We start from the raw sequence: 21,205 nt of genomic DNA, 5'->3' as shown, positions 1-21,205 counted from the left end.
ACAAAACAAATATTACAACAATTTACATTGTCTAAATCTCTGTATGGTAATAATAACCTATTTTATATTGTAAAGTGGTTTCTTGCATCATACAACACAACACAATTTACAGTCACATATTTGGCACATCATGTTACAGACCAAGTAAAAAAGTATTAATATCAAGCCCTTCATAATGTAAAAAACGTTTTTAAAAGTCTCGTGCAATGTAGGCCTGCGCTGAACACCACATATAGGCTATATCATAGAAATCAAAAGCTTTTTCCATGTGAAAATGTTATGGAATTTGCTCCATTGGTTTTGTTGGTAGGCCTACATTATGCTCAGATAGTCACAATAGCCTATTGGCTACTGTCTAAAACTGTACAGCCTCAGTGTTCACTGTAAATTCTCACAATGTTCAAGTTTCTGCTCACAAGACCTCAAATTTGCTCAGTGCCCCCCAAAATTGTAGGGAGCATTGGTCACAGCTCTCGCAATTATCAGCTGTTGTTAGAATGCATTAGATTGACAGTAACAGTCAGTCAGTCAGATTAGGCTACAGATAAAACACTGGCTGATGTTGTCAAGCATATTCAGTTCATATCCATATTGTTAATATTTGTTTAGTGATTTAAATTAAGACCCCATCCCCAGAAGCTTATTCCAGCAGGCTATTGGACAATACAAGCAATTTTTACCTCTAAATCGCCTCACTATTCATGTTGAATAAATTAGAATGTCAATTTAAACTAAGCAAATTGCTAAATCGTTCAGTTTACATCTTGCCTAGGCTACTGTAGGCTATCTGAAATTAGATGTAGGCCTTTCAGGGGCTATAGGCTACCTGCATTTAGCTAAGCAAACCAATGGCAAAGCTGAATTTCAATCATAAACCAAGATTTGTGTCAGTAGCCTATGCCTATAGAAATGACAAGCCAATCTAGCAGATAGGCCATTTATAACGGGTTGTATGTAGTCTTAACATTTGGCACTTATTATTAAGGCACAATTGCCAGAAAAATTGCATAACATTAGTTTTTTTAAGTTCTTCCAAGTGTTTCTTGGGTAGAGATTTCGATATCCTCTGTCTAACTTTCATCACTCTAACTCTCCTGTCAATTTTATGCCAAAAGTAGACAGAGTTAAATCGACACCCATTGATAGAAAATTATCTGGACTGAATTATCTTTTCTCTTGCAACATATTCAAATTCCTTTATTACTTTAGCTAACTCGCAATATTATTATTTGGATGGAAACCCGATCGTAACGTCATTACAAGTTACTTAGAAGATAATCCTTCTTAATTTGTTCGATTAATTTATGGAAAAACAGTTTATTGGATTTCATGTGTCAAGTACTCTCTTGCTGCGCAAAAACTATAGTTTTCAGGCATTGGGTTGGTTTTGAGGGTCATTGGACTAGAAATGTAAGGTAACCTGGCAACCCTGTCCACAGCGTCTAGTCTTCCGGAAAGCCACACCAAAAAGAAGAAGACGTTGCTTAGTTACATTAGCTATTCAACCCACACATATTTAGTCTAGCTTCGTTTCATGTAACGTTAGCAAACTACTTTCAATATGCCATTTAAAGTAACGTTACATGGAGACTGCTTGGTTATAACGGCATAGACAAAAAAAACAAAGCTAGCTAATTAACCAACTGATTTGTCTTGAGTCATACACTTAGCGTGCATGCCAGGTAAGGTCGTAAAAAAAATATATCTAGTGTGCTTTATTGTAGCTAGCTAGCTAACGTTAGCTAGCTAGGTTAGGCTGACGTTAGCAGAGCTTTCTTGATAGGATCAGCTGCCTTGATTCGGTCTTTTGTAGGATATTGACTTGATAACGTTATAGTAAAGTTAACTGTCTGTCTTTATGCTAGCTAGCTAACTTCCATTTGAGATGTGGATGTTTTACTTGAGCTAGCTAACGTTACTAGCTTTCCCATCAATCAAGGCTACACTGAAGCGTTATTTGCAGTGTCCTGTAGTCAAATAAATCACTGAATGCAGAATGCCCTGGGTAACGTTACTTTGGGTACTGACTGTAAAAGTGTCAGTCTTTCTACTAGCTAGCTTAACAGTAACTAGCTAACGTTAACGTCAGTGATATCAAGGAACTTCCACACCTTGCTAACGTTAACGTACACATATTAACTGTTTTACTAGAGTTAGCTAGCTCTTCCATTAGAACGGTGGATGTTTTACGTTGATCAATAAAACCTGCAATTAAGTGCTAGATGCATTGTCCTGTGGTCAAATAAAATAGCTAAATGCCTTTGGCATTGGGTACTGTAAATGTGCTTTTTAGACTTCCCTCACAGTTAGCTAGCTACTGTAGCTGACATTATGTAGGTAGCTACATTGTGTGTGCGAGGCAGTTTATCAACAAATACAATGCATATAGCCTAAACATTGCTAATGCTGGTTTGATTAAATATGTCACCTATAGGGTCACCTATAGGCTACCGTTTCGAATTTAAATGAAGTATTAACCAGCTGAGAGTATCGAATATAAATAAATAAAACATGTCCCCTTATCTCTCTCCAGTTCTCGACCAGAGTGCTGAAGGAGACAACTGTTATGTACAGCCCCAAAGAACTGGAGGGCGAGGTGGATCACTCGTTTTTCGACAGCGACGCTGATTGTGACAGCATCAGCAAAGAGCAAGGGAAGAGTGAAAGAAAGAGTGAAATAAGCTCTGAGGCTAGAAAGGAGCCAGACATCCAGCCGGAGACTCCACAGACAGAGCGGCGTAGTGGTACAGAGAGGTCCGGTGGTGGTACTAGGGACCCTAGTCCTGCAGGAGTAATATTTCAACCGAGGACAGAGGAGAAGGGTCATGGCTTTGAGGCCGAAGACAGGAGGAGCAGGTCTTCTAGCATATCGTCCAATAAATCAGAGGTAGGCATGCTAATGGTGAGGCTATTTGGTGAATGTTCTGTAAGAAAGGCATGAACAAGGATTGTCTGATGAAAATAACCACTGTCATCTTTTACCCTTTCCCTTGTGACTTTTCCCAACCCCTTTACCCAGGTCAAGGTAAAGTCACAAGGAAAGGGCAACAAGTGCTTTATTATAAAATCAGAATGCACTCTATCTGTAACCGATTTACAGTGCACATGCAGGCATAACAGTATGCAGGAGTAATAACTTGTACTAGACAAGTTGCGGGGCTCCCGAGGGGCGCAGCGGTCTAAGGCACTGTATCTCAGTGCTAAAGGCGTTACTACAGACCCTGGTTCGATTCCAGGCTGTATCACAACCAGCCGTGATTGGGAGTCCCATAGGGCTGTGCACATTTGGCCCAGCGTCATCCGGTTTAGGGTTTGGCCGAGATAGGCCGTTATTGTAAATAAGAATTTGTTCTTAACTGACTTGCCTAGTTAAATAAAATTTTTAAAAAGTCTGTAGCTTCATCATTCTACATTACGCCACAAGGTGGCATTATGCCACTCAATACAAACTGCCCAGGCTTGGGGTACATTAGAATTGAGGCCTAATCAAAATCAATGTCAAGGAAGCATAATTATTTGAAAAAAAATGTCCATTAGAATTCCAATTGTTTTTATACAATACAGTACAGATTTAAAACAAACAGTAGTCAAATCAAATGCAATCCTCATCATTCATGTTCTTAGTGATAATAATTTCAATAACATGTCCATCAAAAGCTTGAGAACTGTTCCATGACCAGGGAGCTGCCTAAAACAAATTTGTCTAACCATGGTCTATTGTAATATTTGTAGTAGTTGTAAACTATATTTACTTACCTTTCTAGTCGGAGGTGAAGGACGGCAGCGGTGCAGAGGAGGTATCTAGCATCCACTCCAAGAGCTCCAGCGACATCCGCACGGCATCATCGGCAGAGGAGCAGGAAGAAGGCGCCGATGATGATGAAGATGGCTATCATCAGAGCCAAGATGAAAGCGAGGAAGAGTCGGGGAGGCCACTGGGTCAAAGGTTCAAAGATTATGATTTTTTTTCCAGATTCTTTTTTTTTAGGAATCCCATATTTCCTTCTCAAAATTTAAATCAGCATACAATTTCTTATCTTCGTGTATTTATTTATTATTTATGTGGCTATTGAGATTATAAATGTCTTTCCCAAAGGAGGCCTGGCCAAGATAGCAGCAAACAAGCTTGTAACATTATGCAGGAGTGTCAAACTCATTTCGTGGAGGGCAGTGTCTTGCTAGTTTTTGTTATTTCCTTTCAATTTGTGTCCAATTAAGACCTAAACAACCAGGTGAGGGGAGTTCTTAACTAATCAGTGACCTTAACTCAATGAGTCCCACCGTAATGCTGGTGCATTTTGGACTTATAACCCCTTTTAAACATTTTTGTTTGAGCTAAAGACTACTGAGTTGGACCATTGGATGTGTTTATTTCGTCTGCATCCGTAGATACCAATACTGAATCAGAGAGGTGCGGGTGGCTGCCTTAGTTGACGTCCACATCATCGGCGAGCAGTTGTTGTTGGGGGTTAACTGCCTTGCTCATTAGTCTGTGATTAACGGGGGCTGAGCTAGAGCAGTGTTTGTGAGACAAGGGTGGATCCTCAAGGAGCCCAGGCTGGGTCTTACAAAAACGTCTGTAGAGTCCTAATTGTTTGAGCTACAAACTATTGAAAGATATCTACTCTGAGACTCTCACAAACATGCACATGTAACATGTTTTGCTTTATGATGTTCACAAGTTACATGAGTTGTTAGGTAAGGGGTTCTTCTACATAGAAGATCATAGGAAATCCCAGGACATAGTGTGTCTAAAACTGTAATAAGGTCACATACAGTGGAGAGAACAAGTGTTTGATACACTGCCGATTTTGCAGGTTTTCCTATTTACATGTCTGTAATTTTTATCATAGCTACACTTCAACTGTGAGAGACGGAATCTAAAACAAAAATCCAGAAAATCACATTGTATGATTTTTAAGTAATTAATTAGCATTTTATTGCATGACATAAGTATTTGATACATCAGAAAAGCATAACTTAATATTTGGTACAGAAACCTTTGTTTGCAATTACAGAGATCATACGTTTCCTGTAGTTCTTGACCAGGTTTGCACACACTGCAGCAGGGATTTTGGCCCACTCCTCCATACAGACCTTCTCCAGATCCTTCAGGTTTCGGGGCTGTCGCTGGGCAATAGGGACTTTCAGCTCCCTCCAAAGATTTTCTATTGGGTTCAGGTCTGGAGACTGGCTAGGCCACTCCAGGACCTTGAGATGCTTCTTATGGAGCTACTCCTTAGTTGCCCTGGCTGTGTGTTTCGGGTCGTTGTCATGCTGGAAGACCCAGCCACGATCCATATTCAACGCTCTTACTGAGGGAAGGAAGTTGTTGGCCAAGATCTCGCAATACATGGCCCCATCTATCCTCCCCTCAATACGGTGCAGTCGTCCTGTCCCCTTTGCAGAAAAGCATCCCCAAAGAATGATGTTTCCATCTCCATGCTTCACGGTTGGGATGGTATTCTTGGGGTTGTACTCATCCTTCTTCCTCCAAACACGGCGAGTGGTGTTTAGACCAAAAACCTCTATTTGTCTCATCAGACCACATGACCTTCTCCCATTCCTCTCTGGATCATCCCGATGGTCATTGGCAAACTTTAGACGGGCCTGGACATGCGCTGGCTTGAGCAGGGAGACCTTGCGTGCGCTGCAGGATTTTAATCCATAACGGCGTAGTGTGTTACTAATGGTTTTCTTTGAGACTGTAATTTTTTTTATTGAGATCTGTCAATAATACTCGTGAATGCAACTGTTTATTTCAAATTGTTTTGTGTTCTACTTGACCCCTGGTTGTCCTACAATGGTAAAACACTTCATTGTGAGGCTAATTATAGGGGCTGGACATGCAGATACAGTGGGGCAAAAAAGTATTTAGTCAGCCACCAATTGTGCAAGTTCTCCCACTTAAAAAGATGAGAGGCCTGTAATTATCATCATAGGTACACTTCAACTATGACAGACAAAATGAGAAAATCACATTTCTATGAATTTATTTGCAAATTATGGTGGAAAACTTTTGTTATTGACCAAATAATTATTTATCTCAGTACTTTGTTATATACCATTTGCAATGACAGAGGTCAAACGTTTTCTGTAAGTTTTCACACACTGTTGCTGGTATTTTGGCCCATTCCTCCATGCAGATCTCCTCTAGAGCAGTGATGTTTTGGGGCTGTTGCTGGGCAACATGGATTTTCAACTCCCTCCAAAGATTTTCTATGGGGTTGAGATCTGGAGACTGGCTAGGCCACTCCAGGACCTTGAAATGCTTCTTACGAAGCCACTCCTTCGTTGCCCGGGCGGTGTGTTTGGGATCATTGTCATGCTGACAGACCCAGCCACGTTTCATCTTCAATGCCCTTGCTGATGGAAGGAGGTTTTCACAGAGCCAGAAATCTTGCTTGTTTGTAGGTGACCAAATACTTATTTTCCACCATAATTTGAAAATAAATTCATTAAAAATCCTACAATGTGATTTTCTGGATTTTTTTTCTAATTTTGTCTGTCATAGTTGAAGTGTACCTATGATGAAAATTACAGACCTCTCTCATCTTTTTAAGTGGGAGAACTTGCACAATTGGTGGCTGACTGAATACTTTTTTTGCCCCACTGTATATGAAAGTTGGATAAATGGAAAGCCAATTTTAGATGGGTTCTCAGGACTGATAGGGTTAATTGATCAATCAAGTACAAGTGAGGAGTGAAAACCTGCAGACACTTGCCATCCGTGCAATGATTTTGACATCTGAAGCATTACAGACATCAAATCAACAGTATAGTGTTCCAATATGCAGGAAAAGCATTTGCGTCTTCTGTTTACCAGGTTGTGTTCTTATCTAGACTGTGCCATGTCATTCAGTTGGATGGGTAAGCCTTTGTTTCATGACCTTATATTTTGTTAACCCAAGGTTGATACCCGGACCTAATGGGACACAACACGGCATTCCCAAGAAGCCTGTCAGGAAGCTCCGCCACAGGAGTTTGTCCCCATCTTCCACTTCATCCGAGTCGGAGACTGATGAGAGCTACAGCAGTGGGGAGAGCTGCTCCTCCGAGCCCTCTCACTCTGTGGACATGGTAGGATTACAACTTGTTCTTGTCTAACTGGTTGAGGCTAGTCATTCTCAAGCCTGCTCCTGGAGAGAGCTGCCGTACTGCTCAGCTTTGTACACATACCCAATGGTTACTTCAAGGAAGGGAGGAAAGAAGGATGCATTTTAAGAGTATTCGCATAGGGTCTAGCTATTTGTCCCAGCTCAGTAGGGAAACACCTGGGTTGAATTCACTACGAACCAAACGGGCTGAAATGTGGAGGGCCCTAATAAGAAACACTCATTTTTGTAGCAAAATGTTTTGCTACGGTTTGCACTAATGAAGATCAGGAAGGTAAGGGGGTCTTCTACACTGCTCAAAAAAATAAAGGGAACACTAAAATAACACATCCTCGACCTGAATGAATTAAATATTCTTACTAAATACTTTTTTCTTTACATAGTTGAATGTGCTGACAACAAAATCACACAACAATTATCAATGGAAATGAAATGTATCAACCCATGGAGGTCTGGATTTGGAGTCACACTCAAAATTAAAGTGGAAAACCACACTACAGGATGATCCAACTTTGATGTAATGTCCTTAAAACCAGTCAAAATGAGGCTCAGTAGTGTGTGTGGCCTCCACGTGCCTGTATGGCCTCCCTACAAAGCCTGGGCATGCTCCTGATGAGGTGGCGGATGGTCTCCTGAGGGATCTCCTCCCAGACCTGGACTAAAGCATCCGCCAACTCCTGGACAGTCTGGTGCAACGTGGCGTTGGTGGATGGAGCGAGACATGATGTCCCGGATGTGCTCAATTGGATTCAGGTCGGGGGAACGGGCGGGCCAGTCCATAGCATCAATGCCTTCCTCTTGCAGGAACTGCTGACACACTCCAGCCACATGAGGTCTAGCATTGTCTTGCATTAGGAGGAACCCAGGGCCAACCGCACCAGCATATGGTCTCACAAGGGGTCTGAGGATCTCATCTCGGTACCTAATGGCAGTCAGGCTACCTCTGGCGAGCACATGGAGGGCTGTGCGGCCCCCGAAAGAAATGCCACCCCACACCATGACTGACCCACCGCCAAACCGGTCATGCTGGAGGATGTTGCAGGCAGCAGAACGTTCTCCACGGCGTCTCCAGACTGTCACGTCTGTCACGTGCTCAGTGTGAACCTGCTTTCATCTGTGAAGAGCACAGGGCGCCAGTGGCGAATTTGCCAATCTTGGTGTTCTTTGGCAAATGAAAAACGTCCTACACAGTGTTGGGCTGTAAGCACAACCCCCACCTGTGGACGTCGGGCCCTCATACCACCCTCATGGAGTCTGTTTCTGACCGTTTGAGCAGACATATGCACATTTGTGGCCTGCTGGAGGTCATTTTGCAGGGCTCTGGCAGTGCTCCTCCTGCTCCTCCTTGCACAAAGGCGGAGGTAGTGGTCCTGCTGCTGGGTTGTTGCCCTGCTACGGCCTCCTCCACGTCTCCTGGTGTACTGGCCTGTCTCCTGGTAGCGCCTCCATGCTCTTGACACTACGCTGACAGACACAGCAAACCTTCTTGCCACAGCTCGCATTTATGTGCCATCCTGGATGAGCTGCACTACCTGAGCCACTTGTGTGGGTTGTAGACTCCGTCTCATGCTACCACTAGAGTGAAAGCCCCGCCAGCATTCAAAAGTGACCAAAACATCAGCCAGGAAGCATAGGAACTGAGAAGTGGTCTGTGGTCCCCACCTGCAGAACCACTCCTTTATTGGGGGTGTCTTGCTAATTGCCTATAATGTCCACCTGTTGTCTCTTCCATATGAACAACAGCATGTGAAATGTATTGTCAATCAGTGTTGCTTCCTAAGTGGACAGTTTGATTTCACAGAAGTGTGATTGACTTGGAGTTACATTGTGTTGTTTAAGTGTTCCCTTTATTTTTTTGAGCAGTGTATATAGAATATCATAGAAATCCCAGGAAATAGAGTCTATAATACTGTAAAAAGCTTACCTAGTTGCTGTCACAAACTCCACACAGTTGTAACTGACTAGTTGGACATTAATTTGCCACTGAGCCTTATTTTTTAAACATCTGTTGATGAGTTGAATCAGGTGTGATGACGCTAAGCTGGGACAAAAACCTGCAGTACTCAACTGGCACAGGAGTACTGAGAATCACTGCTAACTGTCGATCTGCATAACAGTCTGGAAATGGGCATCAGCATCTGCTAAATGACTCAAATGTAAATGTTGGCACTGTTGTGGTTGCAGTAAGTTGTTCAACAGGAGTTAAGACACTCTTAAAATCCAGAATTTATCTCGTTTTAACTGTTAAAACAACTCCCTGAATGCATCTTATTCTTCCTTCAGGTGCATACTGGATGCCCAGAGCCCTCTCCCAAGCCCGGGCTCCCAACCCACCAGACATCCATGCCCTCCTCCCCCAGATGGAGGCCCCCCAGGCTGGGCTCGGCAGCGCCCAGAGAGATGCCTCACACCACCGTCACCCTTGAAGAAGAGGAAGACACAGTGACTGACGTGACCCCACTGTCCACCCCCGACGTCAGCCCCGCCCAGTCCCTGGACCTGGGAGTGGGGAGGGTGGTGGTGGAGGAGGAGGGTGTGGGGCCTGGGGGTGTGGGTGTCATGCAGCAGCAGCATAGAGGGACAGAGGGGAGCGCTCCCACTGGTAACCTCAGCAGCATACCCCAGGAGGAGGAGGAAGGGGGCTCCTGGAACCCAGATGTAGAAGAAGGTGAGGTGGGGAGAAGCAGGGGCTGAGGTGTATGTGCGGGTGGGCGGGGGCGTCAGTCCAGGAGGACAGGAGCTATCTGAGAAAGTGGCGGTTTACATATGTTTTTTATAAATATTTTCATTGACATGCAGATGCTCCATTTGTAACAAATCAGACAGCTAACTAACAAAATGTTTATCTGCTGCTTCCTCCTCTGTCATCTCTCCCTCCTCTCTCTCTGAAGCCTTCCTCAGTCGCCTGGGGAGTGGCCTGGCCATCGACTGCCCCAGTGGAGGCAGGAATAGGAAGAATTACTCCTTTAGCAACGACGAGGTGCGGCAGATTGACCGGGAGAACCAGAGGCTGCTGCGCCAGCTGTCGCGCCCCTCGCCCCACTCGCGACCGGGTAGTACGGGGGGCACCAGCACCACCAGTAGCTCCCGGAGGAGGTCCAACGGAGGAGGAGGGGGTCCGCCCCCTGTCCGCCTCTACCACAGCGCCCTCAACAGGCAGCGCGAGCAGCAGCGTATCGAGAAGGAGAACCTGGTGAGTGTTCTTCTCTTTTTGTGTGTGTAACTTATCTTTTGTAATTGGGTGTTTGGCTTTATTGTTTCAAAGTTACATTGTGTTTATTGGGATTTTTGTTTATTTCAAGCTCAAATGAGTCCAGACTTGCTTCAAAGTGGATGTACAGTGCCGTGAAAAAATATTTGCCCCCTTTCTGATTTTTCTATATTTTTTAAGCTAAAGGTGGCACAACCAGTTTTTGAGTGTAAGGGGGCAATTACTTTTTCACACAGGGGCATTAGGTGTTGCATAACTTTGTTTATGAAATAAATGAAATAGGTATGTAATTGTTATTTGTTCACTCGGGTTCCCTTTTTCTAATATTAGGATTTGGTTGAAGATCTGATAACGTTAGCATCAATCATATACAACAGTAGAGGAAATTAGAAAGTGGGCTTATACTTTTTCACAGCACTGTAGCTGTGCCATCAGGAGCATATTATTGTATATTATGGTTAGAAGATCGCTATGAACTTGGCACTTGGCTTCACCCTATGATGTACGTTGCTGCAGCAAAGGCATTTTGAAAAAGTAACTCTTTACTGCCCAGAACTGTTCCATGTTATGTACAGACTAAAAGTTCCACGTCCTTAAATGAGGCCTTGCTGGCTAAACCCAAAGTCCCAAACTATCCTCCAAAGGACAATATTTCAGTGAATTATCCGGAAAACATATGTAATGGACATTTTGGTTCCATTTTCACACAAACTGTTGCCTGCGTGCACACAATTTTACTCCGAAAACTATAATCCTCTACTTGTGAGGCAGTGGAGGCTCCTCAGAGGATGATGGGGAGGACCATCCTCCTCAGTGAATTTCATAAAAATATGAATGGTTAAACATTAAAAAATTTATCATTTTTAGATTAAACTATACTAAATATAATCACATCACAAAATAATTGATTAAAACATACTATTTTGCAAAGAAGGTCTACATTAGCCTCAACAGCACTCTGTAGGGTAGCAACATGATGTAGCTGGAGAACAGCTGACATGTTGTCAACCCGATCAGATAATTAAATCTAGTACTGAAAGCATAAGCTACAGCTACCTAGCACTGCAGTGCATAACATGTGGTGAGTAGTTGACTCAGAGAAAGACAATAGTTGAACAGTTTTGAACAAATACATTTCTTCCAAACTGAAGGAGAAGCAAGAGAGAAATATTGGTTACGTTACAGCATTATTTTAACATTGATTAAATTATTGTTTTCCCTCATCTATCCCACATAATGACAAAGCGAAAACAGGTTTTTAGACATTTTTGCAAATGTATTACAAAGAAAACTGAAATACATTATTTACAGTATTAAGACCCTTTGCTATGAGACTCGAAATTGAGCTCAGGTGCATCCTGTTTCCATTTATCATCCTTGATATGTTTCGACAACTTGATTGGAGTCCAACTGAGGTAAATTCAATTGATTGGACATGATTTGGAAAGGCACACACCTGTCTATATAATGTTCCACAGTTCACAGTGCATGTCAGAGCAAAAACCAAGCCATGAGGTCGAAGGAATTGTCCGTAGAGCTCCAAGACAGGATTGTAATCAAGGCACAGGGGAAGGGTACTAAAAACATGTCTGCAGCATTGAAGGTCCCCAAGAACAGTGGCCTCCATCATTCTTAAATGGGTGGAAGTTTGGAACCAAAGTACTGAGTAAAGGGTCTGAATACTTTTTATTTTTAATACATTTGCAAAAAAAAGTTTTACCTGTTTTTGCTTGTCATGGTGTGGTATTGTGTGTAGATTGATGGGGGGGGGGGGGGGGGGGGAAACTATTTAATCCATTTTAGAATAAGGCTGTAACAAAATGTTGAAAAAAGTCACTATGTTAAATTTAGCTCACAAAAATGTGTGTTTTAGTAGCTCGTTGAGAAATTATTATATGTATTTAGCCAAAGATACATATCAGAATTTTGCCTTACTCAAGTCTCTTTCGAAATGCTATACTACTTTTAACAACGAAAATTTGTTAGAGTAACTACGATAATTTTGTTTTCCTTTATCATTTTTTCCTGTATCACTTTCTTTTTAAAAAAAGTGCGACTCCGGTGGGACTCGAACCCACAACCTTTGAATCACCTCACATTCACAAGCCTAGAAGTCCAATGCGCTATCCATTGCGCCACGGAGCCACTTCTTGCACATGTGTGAAACTGAATATTTTGAACTGTGTGTGGTGTGTGTGTGTGTGTGTGGTGTGTGTGTGTGTGTGGGGGGGGGGGGGGGGGGGGGCTATTCAGGGAGAATTGCCAGGGTTGTGTATGCTGTCTGTGTGTCTGAGAGCACAGGCCGGTCAGTGAAAGCAGACACAGTACAGCCATAGAGAGACGGTAGCAGGTGGCAGTGGACACAACAGTGGTGGCAGCACAGATTGACATTATATAGAGTTCAAGGCCAACCCCAACCTCTACTCCAACAGCCCTGTACTAAGAGAGATTTGTTTTAGTATTTATTATAGATCCCCATTAGCTGCTGCCATTGCAGCAGCTACTCTTCCTGGGGTCCAGCAAAATTAAGGCAGTTTATACAATGAGAATTGTTTTAAACACTGTAAATGTTTAATTTAAAGGTTTTATGGCACAGATTACTATATTTAATATAGGAGAGTCACGCCTATTCCTTCCTAGCGCTCATACCATTTTTGGGTTGGATCTAGCCTTAAACTGGTTTAGCACCTAATCTACTGCTCTCCAAACTTTATTTGAAGTATGGAAATATTAAACACAATCATGCACTGAGACATAAAAAAGGCATTCCATTAAAATGATCATTGCTTAGGTGGTCACTGGTGTCTGTGAGAGCCAGAAATCTTGCTTGTTTGTAGGTGACCAAATACTTATTTTCTACCATAATTTGCAAATAAATTCATAAAAAATCCTACAATGTGATTTTCTGGATTTTTTTTCTTCTCATTTTGTCTGTCATAGTTGAAGTTTACCTATGATGAAAATACAGGCCTCTCTCATCTTTTTTAAGTGGGAGAACTTGCACAATTGGTGGCTGACTAAATACTTTTTTGTCCCACTGTACCTGATAACATTATTTTGCATGACCTGCATTCTCTTTTTCAGCTTTGATAGCCCACTATACCAAGCAGAGCAGGCATAATCAAAATGACACTGAATCAAGGTTGAGACCAGCAGTTTCTTAACTTTAATGTTAAAATATTGCGTGTTATGATATAAACATTTCAATTTGTTCACCATTTTAGAAAGGATTTTAGCAGCAATCAGGTCTCTAGAAAAGGATTGATCTAGGGACACACCAAGATAAGATACTTGTTTTAGATTCAATCTCCTTGCCTGCACAGTTTCTTGTTATCTTGTCAGCCCTAAGCAATCTACGTTTTGTTACAAAAGAAATCGAATCAGTTTTTCCCAAATGTAGTGACAATTTGTTGTCAGACCACCAATCTCTTAACAAAATGCAATTCTTTACTCAGTAAACTGTATCCTTACCTGATACCAGTATGGCTGAATCATCAGCATAAAGCAAGAGTTTGCACGTTACTGTATCTGGCATATCATTAACGTATATTTAAAATAAGAGGCCCTAAAATTGATCCCTGCGGTACTCCACAGGATATTTATTTGGCCTCTGACAGAACATCACCAACATTACATACTTATGTTCTGTTGGTCAGATAAGACCTAAACCGGGCCTCCCGGGTGGCGCAGTGCTAGCTGTGCCACCAGAGACTCTGGGTTCGAGCCCAGGCCCTGTCACAGCCGGCCGCGACCGAGAGGTCCATGGGGCGACCCACAATTGGCCTAGCGTCGTCCGAGTTAGGGAGGGTTTGGCCGGTAGGGATATCCTTGTCTCATCGCGCACTAGCGACTCCTGTGGCGGGCCGGGCGCAGGTCGCTAGGTGTACTGTGTTTCCTCCGACACATTGGTGCCGGGTTGGATGCACGCTGTGTTAAGAAGCAGTGCGGCTTGGTTGGGTTGTTTTTCGGAGGACGCATGACTCTCGACCTTCGTCTCTCCCGAGCCCGTACGGGAGTTGTAGCAATTGGATACCACGAAAAAGGGGGTAAAAAAAAAAGAAGATAAACCAATTCACTGCTACATAATTTAGACCCATGCATTTCAGTTTCATCCGGAGAATATCATGGTCCACAGTGTCAAAAGCTTTCTGCAAGTCTAACATGACCATAACTGTATAGTTCCCCTTCTCACTTTCCTGCTTAACGTGGTCAAAAAGGTGGATAAGTATCAGTGGAATGAGCTGTTCTAAAACCAGATTGTAGTTCATAAAGAAGTTTGTGCTGAAGAAGGTATCCCTCAAGTTGATTAAAAACATATCTCTCAACCACTTTGGATAAGGTTTTGAGGATTGACACAGGCCTGTAGGTTATTACATTTGTTTTACTGCTCTTCTTGTGGAGTGGAACCACCCAGGCTGTTTTGAGATCATTGGGAAATGTACCACGACTAATAGAAAGGTTTTACAAAATGCGTTATCATTTTAGCGGTGACACAAGCACTATCCTTTATGAATCTTGCATCGAGGTTAACCAGCCCAGTTGTGTTGTTTGTGCTCATTAAGCATAGTAGATCGGAAACTTTGTCCTCTGTTACCATGCACAGCTCAAACAAATCATTTGTAATACCTCTGCTATGGTAAAAGTTTTTAATGAAAGACTAGCCATAGTGTCCAGATCAGGTGGGTAACTTCTTAACCAGAGATGAGGCTATAGTGGTAAAAAAATATATATATAATAATTTGCAACCTTTGCCTGGTCATGACATAAAACCTCATCAATATCCAGGCCAATGCTACAGGATTTTACCTTATGGGGAGGTTTTGAGCCAATGTCCTTTAAAATTTTCCACAGTTTCCACAGTTTAAGTTATCATTAACGGCGTCTATATAATGTTGGGATTTGGCCTTATCCATTTTGTATCTTGCCTGGTTTCTGCAGTTAATATAAGCATCATAATCTTGTTGTAGATTTGTCCTTCTGAATCTGGACAGGTAGCGATCCCTTTTCTTTATGAGGTCTAAGATCTCAGAAGTAATCTATTTCCCTGACCACTTTGATTTGAATTTGTTTCATCGGAGCCAGAGAGTCTAGTGCAGACAGAAACAGATCTTTAAAAAGACACCAAGCTTGATCAACATCATCACAGTTTTGTACATGACAGACGCTCTCTTGATCTGATACAATAATCAAATCCAAAGTTAATTTACTGTCAGTACACACCCGGGTTGGCTCAACAATCAGTTGTTTTAGTCCAAATAACTGATTCAAGTTATACAGGGCATTTACTAGTGTACTTCTCTGGGGGGATAACTGCACAATTGTATTAAAATCACCAAGCAGAATACATTCTCTATCAGCAAATACATTTTGATCACAGCAATTCGATTCAAGTAAATCATAAATGATTCTGCTTAGGAGGCAGATAGCACACACCAACAAGTATAGGACGACATTTAGGAATAAGTATATTTACCCATGCAACCTCAAGACCATCCATTTTCAGATCTGAACGAGGGTTAAAAGGCACATCATTCCTAGTAAAACACAGTTTCGGTTTCCGTCAATTCTATGAACGCTATAACCTGGAAGCTCAACCTCATCGTCCTCAATTGACCCATCGAGCCATGTCTCAGTCACAGCGACTACTGCAGCCTGTGTGTTAGAAGCAAGGAGTTTTAGTCCCTCTAATTTCGGCAGAAGGCTCCGTGCGTTCACATGGATAAAATGAAGTCCTCTCCGATTGAAACAGTCAAACATGTCATTTTCTGTGCCCACTGCTGATACATCGACTATCTCATCTAGATTGTTCTCATCATCCCTGCTTGTGTCCAGCATCCCAATGTTTGGCACCGCATTTAAACAGCATACAATTGCAAACAAGCAAAATGTTACTTTGAGACTTTACAGCTTCATCATATGACAAGGGGTTGATAGCTCCACACTTTATGTGAACAAACAAATTACAAATATCACAAGCCACCGCTTTTGAATTCTTTATGGTCTTACCACAGTTTGGGCATAGTTGTTTAGCTTGCTTTGTGGTAACAAGCAGCTTGTTGGAGTTAACACCGGTTTCAGTGGCGCTGCAGTGTTTCCTGTGTACCTTCCCCCGAGCTGCTCAGCTGTTCCCGTAGGAAAGGTGATATCAGGTGCCGGTAAAGTTGTTCATGGCCGAAGTTCACAATATGGAAGAGGAGATTTCCATCCACGTCTTTAGGTGTAGGTGGAACGGGAGTTTGGGATAATCTCCATGTTTGAATTGTAGAATAAATCATAAATGGCAAAGCAAAACTTCTGGCTAGAGCTAGTGTTGCTGTGATAAGATATTGTATTTTTATATATATATTGAGAAGATATTGTAAAATATTTAATTTGAAGAATTCATCTGCACTGTATGTTTGTTAGCTCGCTAGTCAACCAGTTTTAGAGGAATTATTCCATCATTTCAAACAACTAACTGCCAATATGCCAACATTTTAATTTAAACAATGCATGCAATCCACAGCCATGGCATTCCATGGCTAAAATCAGTTGATGATAGGACTTAGACAAGTTGAATACAACAGGTAGACCTTACCGTTAAATGCTTACTAGCCGTTAACCAACAATGCAGTTCAAGAAATAGAGTTAAGAAAATGTTTACTAAATAAAATAAAGTAGCAGAATAAAATAACAATACCGAGGCTATATACAGGGGGTACCGAGTACAGGTTAGTCGAGGTAATTTGTACATGTAGGTAGGGGTTAAGTGACTATGCATAGATAATAAACAGCGAGTAGCAGCAGTGTAAAAACAAAGGGGGGCGGGGGGGGTCAATGTAAATTGTCCTTGTGGCCATTTGATTAATTGTTCAGTGGTCTTATGGCTTGGGGGTAGAAGCTGTTAAGGAGCCTTTTGGACCTAGACTTGGTGCTCAGGTACCGCTTGCCGTTTGGGAGCAGAGAGAACACTCTATGACTTGGGTGACTGGAGTCTTTGAAAATGTTTTGGATCCTGGACTTCCAGACGGGCTGCCCCCAGGTGGTGAGGGTAGGTAACACCACATCCGCCATGCTGATCCTCAATACAGAGGCCCCTCAGGGGTGCGTGCTCAGTCCCCTCTTGTACTCCCTGTTCACTCATGACTGCACGGTCAGGCACGACTCCAACATCATGATTAAGCTTGCCGATGACACAATAGTGTCACCAACAATGACGAGACAACCTATAAAGAGGTGGTCAGAGACCTGGCCATGTGGGGCCAGGACAACAACTTCTCCCTCAACGTGATGAAGGAGATGATTGTGGACTACAGGAAAAAGAGGATCGAGCATGCCCCCATTCTCATCGATTGGGTTGGAGTGGAGCAGGTTGAGAGCTTCAGGTTCCTTCAGGTGTCCACATCCCCAACAAACTAACATGGTCCATGCACACCAAGACAGTCGTGAAGAGGGCACGACAAAGCCTATTCCCCCTCAGGAAACTGAAAAGATTTGGCATGGGTCATCAGGTACTCAAACATTTCTACAGCTGCAGCTGCACCATCGAGAGCATCCTGACTTGGCCACGCAGTTGTGGGTGAACAGTGAGTACAGGAGGGGACTGAGCGTGGCAGATGTGTTGTTGCCTACCCTTACCACCTGGGAGGCGGCCCGTCAGGACGTCCAAAGTCCAGATGCAGAGGGAGGTGTTTAGTCCCAGGCTCCTTAGCTTAGTGATGAGCTTTGTGGGCACTGTGATGTTGTGGGCACTATGCATTCTCACATAGGTGTTCCTTTTGAGTGCTACAGGGCGGGAGTCATTTTAGGCAGGTTACCTTTGCTTTCTTGGGCACAGGGACTATGATGGTCTGCTTGAAACATGTTGGGATTACAGACTTGGTCAGGGAGAGGTTGAAAATGTCAGTGAAGACACTTGCCAGTTGGTCCACGCATGCTCTGAGTGCACGTCCTAATAATCAGTCTGGCCCCGCGGCCTTGTGAATGTTGACCTGTGTAAAGGTCTTGCTCACATCGGCTATGGAGAGCATGATCATAGTCGTCCAGAACAGCTGGTGCTCTCATGCATGCTTCAGTGTTGCTAGTTTGCAAGCCCTGCCACATTATATATATATATATATATATATATTTTTTTTTTGTTTGTTTGTTGCCCGTCTACCAATAGGTGCCGTTCTTTGCGAGGCTTTGAAAAACCTCCCTGATCTTTGTGGTTGACTCTTTTAAAATTCACTGCTCAACTGACAGATAATTGTATGTGTGGGGTACAGAGATGACGTAGTCATTAAAAAAAACATGTCAAACACTATTATTGCACACACAGTGAGACCATGCAACTTATTATGTGACTCCTGAACTTATTTATGCTTGCCATAACAAAGGGGATGAATACTTAATGACTGAAGACATTTCAGCTTAAATGTTTTTTTTTTCATTTGTAAAAAAATATTGTCACGCCCTGACCATAGAGAGCCTTTGTTTTTCTATGGTATAGTAGGTCAGGGTGATTGGGGGCTTTTCTAGTTATTATTTTCTATGAGGTGTTCTAGTTTAGTTTTTCTATGTTGGTGTTTGGTATGATTCCCAATTAGAGGCAGCTGGCTATCACTGTCTCTAATTGGGGATCATATTTAAGTAGCATTTTTTCCCACCTGTGTTTTATGAGATATTGTTTTGAGTATGTGCACGTAGCACCTCTGTAGTCACGGTTTGTTGTTCGTTTTTTGTTTTGCTAAGATTCACTTTCAATAAATTATGTGGAACTCAAAATCTGCTGCACCTTGGTCCGTCTCTACAAATGAATATCCCATCAAACCAGGACCAAGCAGCGTGCCCAAAGTGGGAAGGATTTCTGGACATTGGAAGAAGTGATGGAGATGCAAAATCCTTCCTTGGCGACAGACGGAGGGAGATAATGGAGGACAGCGACGACGACAGGGTACGCGGCTACAGAAAGCCCAAGGACAACCCCAAGTTTTTGGGGAGGGGGACACATGGAGCTGGCGATTGAGCAGAGGGAAGAGCCAGAGACTGTCAGGGAGGCAATGGTGAAGTTGGGAGAGAGTGAGATGAGAGAGATGTTGTGAAAGTGTGTTCTGCTCAACATCCGACCAGAGGATCTGGGTGGAAGTCTGGTGCAACCTGTGTCGGTTCCACGTTTCTGGCCTCAGGCGACGGGTCCCCGGTCCGGAGCTTCAGGCGACGGGTCCCTGGTCCGGAGCTTCAGGCGACGGGTCCCCGGACCGGAGCTTCCGGCGACGGGTCCCCGGTCCGGAGCCTTCCCCTGCGCCGATGCCGTCTAAGCATGGCGTCCAGTCCAGCTCCAAGGCCAGAGTCTTCTTCTGCGTTGGTGCCCAGTCCAGGCACAGCGTCCAGTCCCGTTCCATGGCGGGAGCCTTCCCCTGCGCCGATGTCCAGGCACGGCGTCCGGTCCAGTTCCATGGCCGGAGCCTTTTCCTGCTCCGGTGCTCAGTCCAGATACGGCGTCCAGTCCAGCTCCAAGGCTGGAGCCTTCCTCTGCACTGATGTCCAATCCAGATCAGGTGTCCAGTCCCGCTCCATGGCAGGAGCCTTCCTTGATACCGAGGTCCAGTCCAGGCACAGTGTTCAGCCCGGGTCCATGGCTGGATGAGCGGGTTCTTCGTCCCGCACCAGAGCCGCCACCAAAGATGGTGGATCCGCGAGCTGAGAGGGTTCTTCGTCCCGCACCAGAGCCGCCCCCGATGCTGTTGTATCCGTGGGATGAGCGGGTTCTTCGTCCCGCACCAGAGCCGCCACCGATGCTGGCGGATCCGCGAGATCCCCCCCCCCCCCCCACCCTCCCCATTTGTTTCAGGTTTTGAGGCCGAGTCCGCACCTTCGGGGCGGGGTACTGTCACGCCCTGACCATAGAGAGCCTTTTCCCCCCTATGGTATAGTAGGTCAGGACGTGACTGGTGGGTTTTCTAGTTATTTTATATGTGGGGTTCTAGTTGAGTTTTTCTATGTTGGTGTTTGGTATGATTCCCAATTAGAGGCAGCTGGCTATCGTTGTCTCTAATTGGGGATCATATTTAAGTACCATTTTTTTCCACCTGTGTTTTATGGGATATTGTTTTTAGTAAGTGCACGTAGCACCTCTGTAGTCATGGTTTGTTGTTCGTTTATTGTTTTATTTTGCTAAGTTTCACTTTCAATAAATTATGTCGAACTCAACATCCGTCTCTACAATGACAAATATTCTGGAATTTATCTAATCATTGTTTGCAGTGATTAGATAAAGTATGTCATCCTATATGTCAGAAAGTCACCCTTTTATCTCCAAAACTCACACTGTTATTGTGCAATGAGCAGTGCTGGCTGGGACAGGCTGTACTGTACTGTAGCTGTCTTGCAGTGCTCTCTTTCGCTCTTTCTTGCTCTCTCTCTCTTAACTCATCAAGAGGGGGAGGAGGGTTTCTCTCCCTCACACTCTCCCTCCCTCTATTCTTAGTGTGGTAATTGAATATACCATGTGATGTATATACACCTCTCACATAAACTCACACACACACACACACACTCTGTCTCTCCATTGACAGATGGCACATTTGTCCAGCATTGGAGTTGTTCAGGGTAGTTGACTGTCCTTCTCACTCATTGTACACTATATAGTTTGAGAGAAGGTATCACTTTATGTGTAGAATCCCAAGTAGATGGTTTGTAGATGTTCAATTACCATCAACAACATTTCAACTAACAATCCATGAACAATAGCCTGTCCTTAACCTAACTCTTATTCTAACCCTAACTTTACCAAGCAGTTGCATATCAACAGATAGTTTGACCATCTGTAGATCATAATTTGGGACTATCCAAAGTGTGAGCTGAGAGAAATATGAATACCTTGTCCTCACCTGGCTCTATGCATATTTTATGATATTGT

General features: G+C 43.4%; 1 protein-coding gene and 1 non-coding gene across 3 annotated transcripts in view; one reads left to right on the top strand and one right to left on the bottom strand.

The window, feature by feature from the left end:
* Positions 1-1,429: 1,429 nt before the first annotated feature.
* The window catches only part of cfap97 (cilia and flagella associated protein 97), a 29,686-nt gene continuing 9,910 nt past the window's right edge, over positions 1,430-21,205 (top strand). For both annotated transcript variants that reach the window (XM_090187146.1, XM_021619059.3), the window contains exons 1-6: positions 1,430-1,682; positions 2,534-2,887; positions 3,765-3,946; positions 6,912-7,080; positions 9,399-9,783; positions 10,007-10,308. In XM_090187146.1, coding sequence (XP_090043272.1) covers positions 2,567-2,887; positions 3,765-3,946; positions 6,912-7,080; positions 9,399-9,783; positions 10,007-10,308 — 1,359 coding nt within the window. In that variant the 5' untranslated portion in view covers positions 1,430-1,682; positions 2,534-2,566. The remainder of the gene's footprint in view (positions 1,683-2,533; positions 2,888-3,764; positions 3,947-6,911; positions 7,081-9,398; positions 9,784-10,006; positions 10,309-21,205) is intronic.
* On the bottom strand, positions 12,380-12,471 carry trnar-ucu (transfer RNA arginine (anticodon UCU)). The gene is given in 2 exon segments: positions 12,380-12,415; positions 12,435-12,471. It is a non-coding gene; the product is annotated as a tRNA-Arg (tRNA).

Source organism: Oncorhynchus mykiss, chromosome 10, assembly GCF_057628025.1.
Source record: "Oncorhynchus mykiss isolate SJ-2025 chromosome 10, ASM5762802v1, whole genome shotgun sequence".
In the NCBI taxonomy this organism is placed as follows: Eukaryota; Metazoa; Chordata; class Actinopteri; order Salmoniformes; family Salmonidae; genus Oncorhynchus; species Oncorhynchus mykiss.
This window is presented reverse-complemented; position numbering and strand designations above follow the sequence as displayed.